The sequence below is a fragment of the Phragmites australis genome, chromosome 1 (assembly GCF_958298935.1).
Source record: "Phragmites australis chromosome 1, lpPhrAust1.1, whole genome shotgun sequence".
Classification (NCBI taxonomy): Eukaryota; Viridiplantae; Streptophyta; class Magnoliopsida; order Poales; family Poaceae; genus Phragmites; species Phragmites australis.
The window spans coordinates 45786007-45798777 of NC_084921.1; the positions used below are offsets into that span (position 1 = coordinate 45786007).

Sequence of the window (12771 nt, forward strand, 5' to 3'; positions counted from 1 at the left end):
ACAATATTGTACAAAAAAATGCATCTCAGGCAACAGTTATGAGCAATGTTTTTTTGAATGTCTCTTTTCGTAGAGTATTAATACGGAATAAGCTATTGGAATGGAATCATTTGGTTGAAAGAGTGTCAATGATATTTTTAGATGGAGTTTACACCAGAATGGAATTTTTTTGTTAAATCTATGCATCAAATGTTAATAAACAATGGAAATATTAATACGAACATGGTGCTTTGGAAATTGAAGTTGCCACTAAAGATCAAAATATTCATGTGGTATCTAAAGAAGGGGTTATCCTAACGAAAGACAACTTAGCTAAAAGGAATTGGAATGGTAGTGTGAAATATTATTTTTCTAACAGTAATAAAACTACCCAATATCTTTTCTTTGATTGTCATTTTGTTAAGTTTCTTTGAAGAACATTTCATGTTACCTTTAATTTAGAACCACTTAGGAGCATGGATCATATGTTTGGTGATTGTCTTACTGTGGTGGGAAAAAAATAAAGGGATATTTGATGGTGGGAGTAGCTATTCTATGCTAGACATTATGGCTTAGAAAAATAATATGATTTCTAATAAAGCATCGCTGAAATCTTATATGCAAGCACACTATAGAGGGACGTACTTGCTCAAAAGTTTAGCACTACTATAGAGGTGTGAGACGAATAAAGAGGTGTTATGTTTTGCATGCCGATCTCTGGAAATAAAGATTATGGTTTACCAACTATGGATCACGAGCGGACCTATGTTGATGCATGGGTATTCCCAGGAATACCCAACAATTTTGGCAAAAAAAATCGAGTATATGTATGGTATATGCATGCATATAGCTTATGATTTTCTTGAAGATTTCAATTCTTTTTTTGTTAAGTATGAAATCAAAATTATTAATATGGATGATTTCTATAAACCGGTTGAAAGAGATAGAAGATTCTTTACAAAAGTCAAGAATTTACATCGTTTCCATGTTGACATGTTCTTAAGTATCATTGATAGGCAACTTCAAGAGCTTAATGAGAGATTTGACGAGGTAAACACAGATTTGCTTCTCTGCATGGCATCATTCAATTCCGCTGATTCATTTGTTGCTTATGACAAAGCCAAATTGGTTAAGCTTGCTCAATTTTATCCTAATGATTTCTCAAGCTCGGAGTTGAACCATCTTCCTTATCAACTTTAACTCTTTGTTACTGATATGCGTAGAGATGAAAGGTTTAGAAAAGTGAAGAATTTTGCTGATATTTCTATTATGCTTGTTGAAACAAAGAAGCACATCAAACATGATGTTGTGTACAAGTTTCTCAAATTGGTGCTAATAGTTCCCGTAACTACTGCTAGTGTTGAGAGTATTTTTCCTCAATGAATTATGTGAAGAACAAGTTGAGAAATAGAATAGGGGATCAATACTTGAATAATTGTTTGGTCACATTTATCGAGCGTGAGTTCTTTTTGCAAGTTAAGGACAATGACATTATCAACCGCTTCTAAGCCATGAAGGAACGCAAAGTTAAACTTAAATTGTAATTTTCATTAAATATCTATTTTTTCATGGATATCTTTAGTTTGAACAATATGTACTTTTAATTTATGCTATTTTGAACATTTCATATTTTTTGACTGGACACTTTCTTTTGGCTTGGGAATACCCAATTGCTGATTCCTGGCTCCGCCACTACTATGGATAGAGATTTAGCAATAGAATTTGTGTCTAATAATTTCTTCCATTCGAGTATGTTGGCCTTCAGTTAACCATGTTTTATCCATATCAAAGTTTGTGTAATGTTTGTATGCTGAATTTTGTAATAATATATGGTTATATGTCCCTAAGGGGGCAAATACTGGGATTTTTTTCATTGTCTAGATGAAATATAATTCCCTTATTAAAAAAAAGTAACAAGTGCATAGCTGCAATACCAAAACGTCAGCAATATAATCTCTTGACCCAATAACTCTGGCAACGAAATCAATATTTGGATGTGGCAAGTGGCAACAGCATAATCCTTTGCATCTGGAGGCTAGATAGGGCTGTAGTAACGACTTTCGCTCTGAAGTTAGTTTACCCCTAGTTTCCTCTGCGCAATCATTCAAGTCAACTACTTCCTGACATATGCTGCCGCTAGTTGTGCTCGGAGCCTGGACTCTGGACAAGCTGGATTTGCCAGTTCATCCTATCCAGCCACACACTACAAATGAATGCCTTGCGATGGCCATAGCGTCATACGGAAGAGGTGCACCGACTTGTACATCTCACGGGCTCATCTGCAGGCTGTAGCTAGAGCGTTGACATACTCTTTACTTGAGCTAACAGGCAAGCCAACACGACCTGGCAGTTCCCCTACGAACCTACTGCAATTAGCTCGCACGTCGATTTCTAGTTTCTCTTGCTTCTAAAATATAGGGGTCAAGAACTCTAGGTGGTAGGTCGTACAACAATAGAGCGTCCTCAGGTAGCTCTGAAACGGTGAAACCTGCCATTCCCATCTTGTAACCTAATACCTATGGTACAAACTATTCAAGGCCGTCATAATCAAGCATGGGCCATCTTACATCGACATGCAGCTTGTGCATGAAACGACCTTCATTGCTAAGTATGGCATTGAGAGTGTGGTTGAGAGTTGAGGGAACTTTATGGTTGATAGTGAGGGTATACGCTTAAATCATTTAGAATATACGTTTAGACCTTTCAGATTCGAGTTCTCTTCTATATGGATTTATGTGTTTATTTCTTTTTAATAAAAAGTTGAAGCCATCCAGTTCCTCTTAAAAGTTGGTCTAATTTTTTTTATAATGAATAGTCTCAAACCAACGTAGCAGGAAGTTGGCACACCGGCAGTGCAGCTTCCGGCACCGACGAGGCGTCCGCCAGGGGAACATGCAACCACAGGTACGCGGCAGCGGCTACGGCGCCGCGGCATGTGCTGTCCGCCTGTCCCAGCCGCAGAAACAAGCGCACCGCGGCTAAGCGCAGGATGGTGGCGCCATGTCACCAGCGGTATCCCGTGGGCCGTGACCCGCAGGGGGAATCCCCGCGAAAAGCCGCGTTCCCACCGCAAGCGCCGGGCCACACCCCTCCGAGATCCCCCCGCGTCCCCGCGTTCAGACCGGGCCACCCACTGGCGCGCAACCACTCGTCGCCATCCAACTCGGCGTCCACGCAGGACGCGCTCGCCACGTCGGCTCGCAGCGCAGCGCAACGTTAGGTGCAGCGTACGTGCAACTCGTCGTGCCTGCCTCCCCGAGTCCCCCTTCCTTCAAACTATAAATTACGCCTACCATCCGAGCCGGTCACACAAAGACCACCTAATTTTTATCCGAAACCAGCGCGAGCAGCAGCGGCAGCGCGCGGCGGCGGCAAACACTACAGCAAGGAGGAGGAGAAGAAGGACCCGTGCGTGCTCGCACGTATAGATGGGCAACTGCGCCGTGACGCAGCACGCCGTGACGTCGTGGGCGGACGACGGCGAGTGGGATGTGCCGTCGACGGAGGAGGGCGTGGCTGGAAGCGGCGGGAAGAGGGAGGACACAGCGGAGGTGACGATCAGGATCACTCGGAGGCAGCTGCAGGAGCTGGTGGAGAAGAGGGCTGGCGGCTCTTACGGCCTCAAGAGCCGGCGGTCCGCGGCCCAACTACTGGCGGACATCATGAACGCAGGCAAGGTGTACCACCACCTCCAGCACTGCAGGGCGGCGCACTGGAAGCCCGCTCTGCAGAGCATCCCGGAGGCCGTGGAGTCATGACGCGCGCGCTACCGTGGCGTTGCATCGTTTTCGGTTGTTTCTCTGCGCAGTTTCTGTTGATAGATCTCAGTTTTTTTGTGGGGCCTGTTGTGCTATTCTTTAGATCGGATTCAGTGCAGGTATGCAAGAACGATGTAAATAGTAGGAGTAGCGGTGATAGACACAATGATGTAAATCAGGCGTACGTTGTGTCCATAGCAAAGCTGAGAGTGGGAATTTCATGAGCAATTACCCTTGTCCTTGTGCCTTGCGAAGCAGAATATTGTTTAGTGAATTCTGATGGTCGATGTGGATCTCTCTTCCTTTTGCATAGTCATCCTACCATGCAGAATTGCAGAAACATGGACTGAGTATAGTTGTACTGATCCCTTTCCTCTTCGTTCAAAGGGCCATTCAAAAACGTAATGCTTTGTTCATTTGCTTGCGCCAGAGGCAAGAATAACGTGAAATTGTATAATTTCGGGAAATGATTTCCTAAAGCTAACTGTGTTGCCCAATAACCGTCTGCATTAGTTCTGCTATCTTTCGTGCACTGTCCAGTATGTTCAGGAACCTATCGACCGGTTAGCTGTTCACGCTTCTTCAAGCTAATTTTTAAGGCAGTGCAAAAGATGAACAAGAACTAATTTCGAAAAAAAAAATCTTTTTCGGTGAGACCTGACCCAAACAACTACATGAAAATGTGCAAATGGCGTATTTCATCATTCGGTCGGGCACCTTCACTACAAAATGATCCGCACATTTTGCAAGTCAAAATCTACCATAAACTCTGCTTAGTGTTTACAAGGGGCTGGAAATGGATTAGCCGATCCACGTCTGCAGTAGGTGCCCACAAGCACGTTGACAAGACAAGGTCTAAATCAAGGTTGCTCGACGTGCCCATCAATCGATTAGTGGTTCCGAAGTGGTGACCATGGTGTTGATGTCGTTTTGACCGCGCATGTTGCTCTCTGGGTCCCATCCCAACCCAAAAAAATGCTCTGGAAGTGGCATTTTCCAGCGAGGTGACAATTCAGTATATCCCACCCACTATTAACACACATTTTGGTGTCCTGAAGCTTCAATGCTGGTAGTGGTTAACAGGCAGTGCAATTATTAGGCCAAATAAAATTTTGGTGTACTTTGCAAGCTGAACTAGAATTTCATGGAAAACAAAAGACAGAACCGAACTAGGATGATGCTAAAATGACGTAATTATGCCCCTCCGAAAGCCTTGGTATATCAGAATCTGAATATGTAAGTAGACAGCAATTCCGTCCCTTGAGAAATTGCCTCGGTATGAAAGTGACCCAAACAAAATATAAGAACCAACTGATGGTACATATGACACCAAATAACTAAAGCCTGGTAGAGTCCTTCTAAGGGTCTGTTTGGCACAGTTCCACTATAGATTTTTCAGCTCTACTTCAAAAATTCACGGTATAACAGATTTGCTGTGAAAATAGAGCTAGCAGTGAAGATGTTTGGCTAGCAGGATAAATTTAGATCCAAAAATGAGAGGTTTTGGAGAAATTCTCAGTAGTATCCTCGTGGTGTTACATGTACCCTGAATCATTGAAAAAGCTGCGTATGTTTTCCGTCTATCTTCCCTTTGACAAATAGATACAAATTTGATCCTGAAGGTGCTCGTGCACACAGCATGTTGACTAACACAATAGTTTTGTTTGGCTAAATAAATCACAAAGCAAAGGGGATAAGCTTTTTTAATTTACTTGGGAATCCATTCGGAGTTTATAAGACCATATCTAGCCAAACATATCTTGCATCCTGAGACATAATTAGAACAGGAGCATCAACTTGCAACTAACCAGAAAGTCATATGAACAAGAAGCCCAGGGTATCAATCTTCAGCCTCTTACAAAAGTGAGCAAATGTCTTTAATCCGCAAAAAAGACAAAATCATTCCCTCCTCCATGACCAGAAATAGAATTCAATCTTGCAAAGATGATATAATAAAAGAAGAAAAAAGAAATCTCGTCTCGGTTATTTAGGATCATGCCTTTCCTCCACTAACATCCTCTTATGAAACTCAACCCATTCATCCATCAGCTAGCGCAAATTGTCCACTGCTTCATCGAAAAGCATCTCCTGTTACTGGCATTCACCGCTGTGGAATGCTTTATCACCTTTGGAGAAAAGAGAAAAGGAGCTGATCAACGAAGTAAAATAAAACTACTCGAGCATCTAAATGGAATTGATCACTTATTTATCTTGGTGTAGTGTCATCTAACAGATGGAACTGGCCATCTCTAAGAAACTCTCTTCTTGTTGCTCCAATGCCCACTACTTCCACTAGTCAGATTCTTGGCAACAACGAGTTATCATCCCCGGAGGTAAGGAATTTATTTCAATTGCAATGGCAGTCGTCATCTGACAGAAGACTTTATTGGGTGAGTATGCTCATACTTTGAAAAAATCATTTTGGTACGATTAATCAAATATATTACTAGTTATAGAATGCAACTATCAGACAAAGAAAAAAGGTCCTCTTCAACGATGACAGCAAAAAGGGTCAACCGATATTGTTCAGCTCAATATTATTACAATAATGCACTGGATAGACAATAATACTTGGGCATGGTAGGGCCGTAGGGATCTTTGAAGTGAGATCATACACATTAATTTAGCTTTCAGATGGACTTTGGGAGGACTGCTGGCGGTTTTCAGTTTTCTCAATCCAAAGTTTTAAACTGCAAAGAACAGGATTGCCTATAGCACGCCCCTCGCATGATCTTCTCCATGAAGTGTTCAGCGAAGATTTGCAATTTAAAACTAGGCATCGGTAGACATCGCTGCAGAGACGGCAGCTGAAACCTTCCGGTTTTGCTCTGTTGCGCACCGTTAGTTGGTCACACCATCGGCGCGCGCGGGAGAGAGACGGGACGGCGACCCTATCTCCGGTGGCTTCATTAGCGGAACAGCGGAAGATCCCCGGGAAAAGCCGCGTTCACACCCGCGGCCTTCCGCGACGCTTCGCGTGGAAGAACGCTTGAAGATTCCCTCCCCTAACACCATTTTCCCACCCACGTCACGCCGTCCCCCACCAATCGCGGCCGTCCAGTGCCCGAGCGCCTCCATCTCACCACCCGCACTAGCCAAGTCGGAAGACACGCTGGGTCTGGATTACCGCGGCCATCCACGTGGCCAGATAGAAAACGGAAGCCGCCCCCGCGACTCGGTCTGACGGTCTCCCCGGCTCCACCCGTCCAAGTTGGCATGTCGCACTAGACACCCCCCTTAAGCCCGCAGTATAAACAAGCTCTTCATCACCAATCCGGGGATCCTCCCGCAGAAAAATCAAGGCAGCACGAGAAATCAAGCTTGAGATCAACAAGGGAACACTCATAGACAGACAGCCCGCTAGCACGCAGCCATACACATGGGGAACTGTTGCAAGCTGCAGCGCGCGGCGTCGTGGGTGGACGACGACGAGTGGGAGGCGGCGGAGGACAATGGGACAGCCGCCGTAGAGAAGACGGAGCGCGTCGAGGTGAAGATCAGGGTGACAAGGAGGCAGCTGCAGGAGCTGCTGGATAAGGCCATGGGTCGGGACGGCAAGGTGCAGCAGGTGGAGAAGGTGCTGGAGGAGCTGATGAGCTCCGGCAGGGTGTGCTACCAGCCTCCGGAGGAGATGATGAGGGAGCATTGGAGGCCGTCCTTGTACACCATACCGGAAACTGCAGAGGAGTCATGACCGACAACAACTCGTCAGTTTTGGGCCTTCGGACGGAGGCTGTACAGACTGTTGTGTCTCTGATTAGTTCTGTATGTGCATACTTGCTGTAGGAAGATACAGGTTTTAGCGATTCTTTCTGAGATATTGTACAGTACAGGCTTGAAAATGAAAATGCTGGTCGAGGAAAATTACTGGAACTTTTTTACTTCCTGGTACCTCTGAATTTTGTTTACCCAGCTCGCTCTCCACTTCCATGTATGAGCGGTCACTACTCGCTACCGCACAGTACTGCAGATAGACCATGAAATGGCATCTTGAAATGAAGAACATAAAGCACTGTATAATTTCACACGAGTCAAAGGGCTGGTCAGTGCAGGCGCTATATGGTTACCTGGAATTCCAGGTCCATAAAAAATTTCAGTCAAACGGGAAGCTGTTGCGAAAATGGACACTTACCAGTACTGCATTACGTTCATTTGTTGCGAGCGGCGATTATACATAAGCTGTGCGTTGAACTAGTCCATTCTATGGAGATTGGAGATCAATGATAGTTTATCCTAAGGACCAATGTTTCCAAGTGCCACGCGTGCTTTGCCAATTGCTAGGGATCAAAAGATCAAGACTGCATCAACTTTTGACCCAGTACATATTTAGACACTGTCCCAGCGCTGCACCGGTCACTGTCGGCGGTGAACAACCCGAACAGTATCGATGATGAAGAATCCGTATATCGTGGAATAATTGGACAAGGTTTCCAGGATTTTGTTATTAGGTCTAATTGAGAACTAATTGGTATAAATAATAGCCCTAGTATCAGGTGAAGCGTGATGGATCAACCTGAGCCGCATAATGCCATTAGGAATCGGTGATGCTTCGATCCAGAGAGATGTTGACTTAGGTGAATGAGTCGATGGAGGTAATCATGTCGGTGGAGCTTGTGCGCGATGATGATGCAGTGGCGGCGACAACGGTCTTCACCCTGTCGTCAGCGCTCATGAGGATCAGTGGGTATGCGAGGATACAAAACCCTAGCGTGAATCAGATCACGGAGTGACCAGACTCCTCCCTATATATATAACGTTGTACAGGATTAGATCGCAACCAATAAAATTGGTTGCGCCTCTGATCGTGGCATGTGTGGGGACGGGGCTCCCTCTTATTCTCAGTCCAGTTCTATTAGGGAACGTTAGGATGCACGAGTCGAGATCAATTTCAAAATTCTCCTCATTGATAATAAGGCTAACATCATAAGCCCACTCTCAATGAAACAACATACTAAATCAAAGCGTTACAGTGGCTAATGAAATACCACTAAAATATAAAAACCAATAGTATATTATTCCATCTCGAAGTAGATATTGGTTATGTTTAAATAGAGATGGTTTGCTTTATGATCCTCTTAATTCGGAATCATAAACTTTCCAATAACCCTATGCCGACAATATGATCACGAAAAATATAGGGTGATAAGTCTTTAGTGAGTGGATCCGTAACCATTGACTCAGTACTTATATGCTTAACATTGATTGTTTGATCCTGGATTCTATCTTTCACAATATGATACTTAATGTCTATGTGTTTGTTAGCACCACTCGACTTGTTATTACTCGTATAGAAAACTACAGGTTGATTATCACAGAATAACATAAGTGGTCTTGAAATGTTGTATACTACTCTTAATATCGAGATAAAAATCTTTAGCCGTATAGCTTGCCTGATAGCTTCATAACATACTATAAACTTAGCTTGTGTCGTTGACGATGCTGTAAGTGTCTCTTTAGAGTTTTTTCACGAGATACACTACGTAAAAAAGGTCATTAGTGACAAGTGATAACCGTCATTCCGAACGTGTCATTAATGAGATGTCAAAAAAGTAAAAAAAAAAATTCACCCTAGCCATCCCCAGGCAGACCCATCACATATACCCCACAAGCTACACTGTTCTTCATAGCATGTTTTCAGTTTGCGTTCTGTGGAAATTGAACCCGCAACCTCTCTATCGCGCGCGTAGACCTCTTACCACCTCACCTATCACATAGTTATAATAAAAACTAGATATTTTATCTTTTTAACCTTCTTTGTTGAGCGTCATTAGTGATGGTTCACTAATAACTTTTGCATACAAACTCTTTTTTTTCTCACCTTAGGTAAAAAGGCATAATTTTTACATACGGACTCCGATTTTGATGTTTTCGTACTCTACGGACATCTACAGAAAAAGTTACATCTGTTTCTTCTCGAACATGTTGGGTTCAAAAAATATTCGAGGCCAAATTTGGCCTGAAAGATTAAGTTCTCGCCCCCTAAAGTTTCGACACAATTTCCATAATGCATGTTTGTGTCCATAGCCACCACTCCTTACATCAAATTTGAGCAAAAATGTACAATGATTCGTATTCTAGTGCTGCTGATGTGAGAAAAAATAAGAGAAAAATAAAATAAAAAATATTTATTTGTGAATACCGTCATTAGTGACCATCAGTGACGGGTCATACTGTCACTAATGAGCACTCATTAGTGACGGATCTATATCAGGTCCTGATCAGATAGCACATTAGTGATGGGTCATAGTGGAACCCGTCACTAATGGGTCTTTAGTGACAGGTCACGACGACTCATCACTAATTATGTGTCTCCATTGTCTATTTTTCACGTAGTAATATCTCCTCCAGCGAGTATGAAGATATAACCTAACGTGAATTTCTTAGTATCCACACATCCTGTAAAGTCCGCATCCGAATAACCAACAACTTTAAGGTTATCTAATTTTTTAAATATGATAATGTAGTGCTTAGTGCCTTGCAAATAACGAATGACTTTCTTAATAGCTTTTGTCACGTCTTGAAAATTTAATCATGTAATTAAGCATTCTCAATCATCATCGCATGTTTTATATGCATTTTTCTATCGAAGTGAGTTAAACATATTTCAAAAATATATGGACATAGTTTAGAGCTCGTTAGAAAGACCCTAAGTGACTTGGAGTTAGTGAGGTATGCAAAGAGGGGAGACTTAGAAAGATTTCAGCAAGAAACCAACTCGTGGTATGATCGGGCCTCACTGCGGTCTCACCGCCATGTGTGCAGTCATGTGGGATTGTCACGTGGACTTACCGCGGTCTGACCGGGAGCATTAACGGTGTGACTGCCAGAGCGCATAGGCTCGGCTTAAGTGAATTGATCACTCTTTTTTGCTCTCTCTCTCACTCACTCCCTCACTCTCTTCCCCACTCTACCTTAGAGAGAGAAGGAGAGCTCCACCTCGACTGGAGATCGATGGTGGGAACCTCCCCAAGCTTCTAGAGTACTTCCCCGAGCTCCTCCCCTCTTCTCCCAAACCAGAGGCACGCTCATCCAATCTCAAGACCGCACGCCACCTTGGAGCCCGATCTCTAAACTGGAGCTTCTCCAAAGTGAATTGATCTGCTAGGTGTCTGCCATACACAAAGGTGAGGCGTCTCCTACCATTGTTTCTGAGGTCGATTCAACCCTTATGTCGTTTAGACCCAAGTTCAACCTAGCCTAGATCCAATCCATGGGGTATTTTGAGTGTAGCTCGATGAATGTTGTCTAAATCACTTTAGAAGCACTCCACTAGTCCCATAAATCATTTTGGTACCCTTCTTCGTTGAAGGTTGTGAACATTATTAAATCCAGTGTATAAATAGAAAACATCATTAATCTCTGAAAATTCCAAAGAATTGGAAAAGGCCCACAACAGAAAGTATAAGGCCCAAAAAGAGCCCTCGGCCTAGTCTGCAGCAGCTTGGCCTTACCTCAATTGGGTGTGCAGGGCCCAAGCACGAGCACAGCCCAACTGTGCCCGCCCGGCCCGTTTCCTTGCTCAGCGAATCACCTTCGCATGCGGCCCAGATGCACGGAGCACAACCTGGTTTCTTCTCGTGCACCAACCCAGACTTCTTGCGCCAGCCCATCGTAGCACGCACGCCGTCAGCCGTCCGATCGAATCAGATGGTTCACCAGTGATCTCGCCAGATCAAAACCACTGATAGTGCCCCGGAATCCTAACTCCAGCCACTTATTCCCTCCCCCTTCCAAAAATCCCATGGTCACGCGCGCACGAGAGAGAGAGAGAGAGAGAGAGAGAGAGAGAGAGAGCATCGGTGCAGCGTTGCCGGTGTGAGAGGGGGAGGTTAATATGGTACTACTAGAGCCGCCAAGACTGAAAAAGGCCAAGCGTTGTCGTGAAATCTCTCGAGTCTCGCCGGTGCGTGTGTGCGACTGTTGTCGCACGCAACTCCGTCGATTGGATCCACGGTGGCGCTTCTTCATCGGCACGAGCATGGCAAAAAGGGGGTGGGCCTTGACAGTGCACACATGGGAGGAGAAAATCCCGATGCGGCGGCGCACTTGGCATAAGGAGATTTGCGCATAGCGACCAAAAAGGGAGAGGGCGAGTTCGCCAGAGTCGAGGAGAAACAGAAGCTATAGTGGCCTTCTGGCGATGTAAACAACTAAGTAAAGCCCCCCTTTCATCATTTATAGGGTTAGGGGATGGGGATTTGGGTTCGGATTTGAGGATTAGGGTTACAGGTAGAAGGGGAATCTTAGGGTTTTGCAAAATTGCTTAATCCCCTCCTTCTACATGCTTACCCAAGGTCTAAACCCCTCAAACTGAGACCGAATGGACCCGACCCGAGCCTTAATTGCCCAAACCAAACCACATAAACACGCATGTGTATGCATAAACTCAACTAATCTGAGCCTAATTATCTTAAATCATGAACATGTGTGCCCTAATCTGACGCTAACTATAGCTAAACATGTCTAATTGCATCTAATTAGAGCTGAACCGAGACTAAACATCACCATGTATAGCACAAACGTGAACACATGGGCATAAACATGAACTAATCGTACTGATCCGAGTCCAATTAGACTAGAAAGCATTCAATTGATAACCAATTTACTTGAAATGATAGCAAAAGCGATTAATTGATCATCAACTAGCATCATCCGAATATAATTCAACTCAATTAAGCCTAATTGGATCTGATTAGGGGCTAATTAGGTTATGATACCAAATATTATGTCTAATTAAGAACTAATTCGCATAAACAATATCCCTAGTATCAAACACCGCATAAGAGCAGAAGCGTGATTGATTTACCTGAGTTGGATGATGCCATTAGGAGTCGGTGATGCTTCGGTGCAAAGAGATGTTGACGTAGGTGTACGAGTCGATGGAGGCAATCATGTTGGTGGAGGTTATGCACAGTTGATGTACGGGTGGCCGGCGATGACGCAATGGTGGCAGCGACGGTCTTCACCTTATCGTCAATGCTTGTGAGGATCGGTGGTTATATGGGGGAGGCAAAACCCTAGCGTGAATCAGATC

General features: G+C 44.1%; 2 protein-coding genes across 2 annotated transcripts; both read left to right on the top strand.

The window, feature by feature from the left end:
- The first annotated feature begins 3271 nt into the window (after positions 1-3271).
- Positions 3272-4024, top strand: LOC133922320 (uncharacterized). The gene has a single exon (XM_062367607.1). The coding sequence runs from the start codon at positions 3408-3410 to the stop codon at positions 3735-3737; it is 330 nt and encodes a 109-aa protein (XP_062223591.1). The 5' UTR covers positions 3272-3407; the 3' UTR covers positions 3738-4024.
- A 2934-nt stretch (positions 4025-6958) lies between these two features.
- Positions 6959-7685, top strand: LOC133889997 (uncharacterized). The gene has a single exon (XM_062330433.1). The coding sequence runs from the start codon at positions 7117-7119 to the stop codon at positions 7429-7431; it is 315 nt and encodes a 104-aa protein (XP_062186417.1). The 5' UTR covers positions 6959-7116; the 3' UTR covers positions 7432-7685.
- Positions 7686-12771: the final 5086 nt, after the last annotated feature.

What these genes read in the sequence shown, in the direction of transcription:
- LOC133889997 (XM_062330433.1), top strand. Translation starts at nt 7,117, where the DNA reads ATGGGGAACTGTTGCAAGCTGCAGCGCGCGGCGTCGTGGGTGGACGAC.
- LOC133922320 (XM_062367607.1), top strand. Translation starts at nt 3,408, where the DNA reads ATGGGCAACTGCGCCGTGACGCAGCACGCCGTGACGTCGTGGGCGGAC.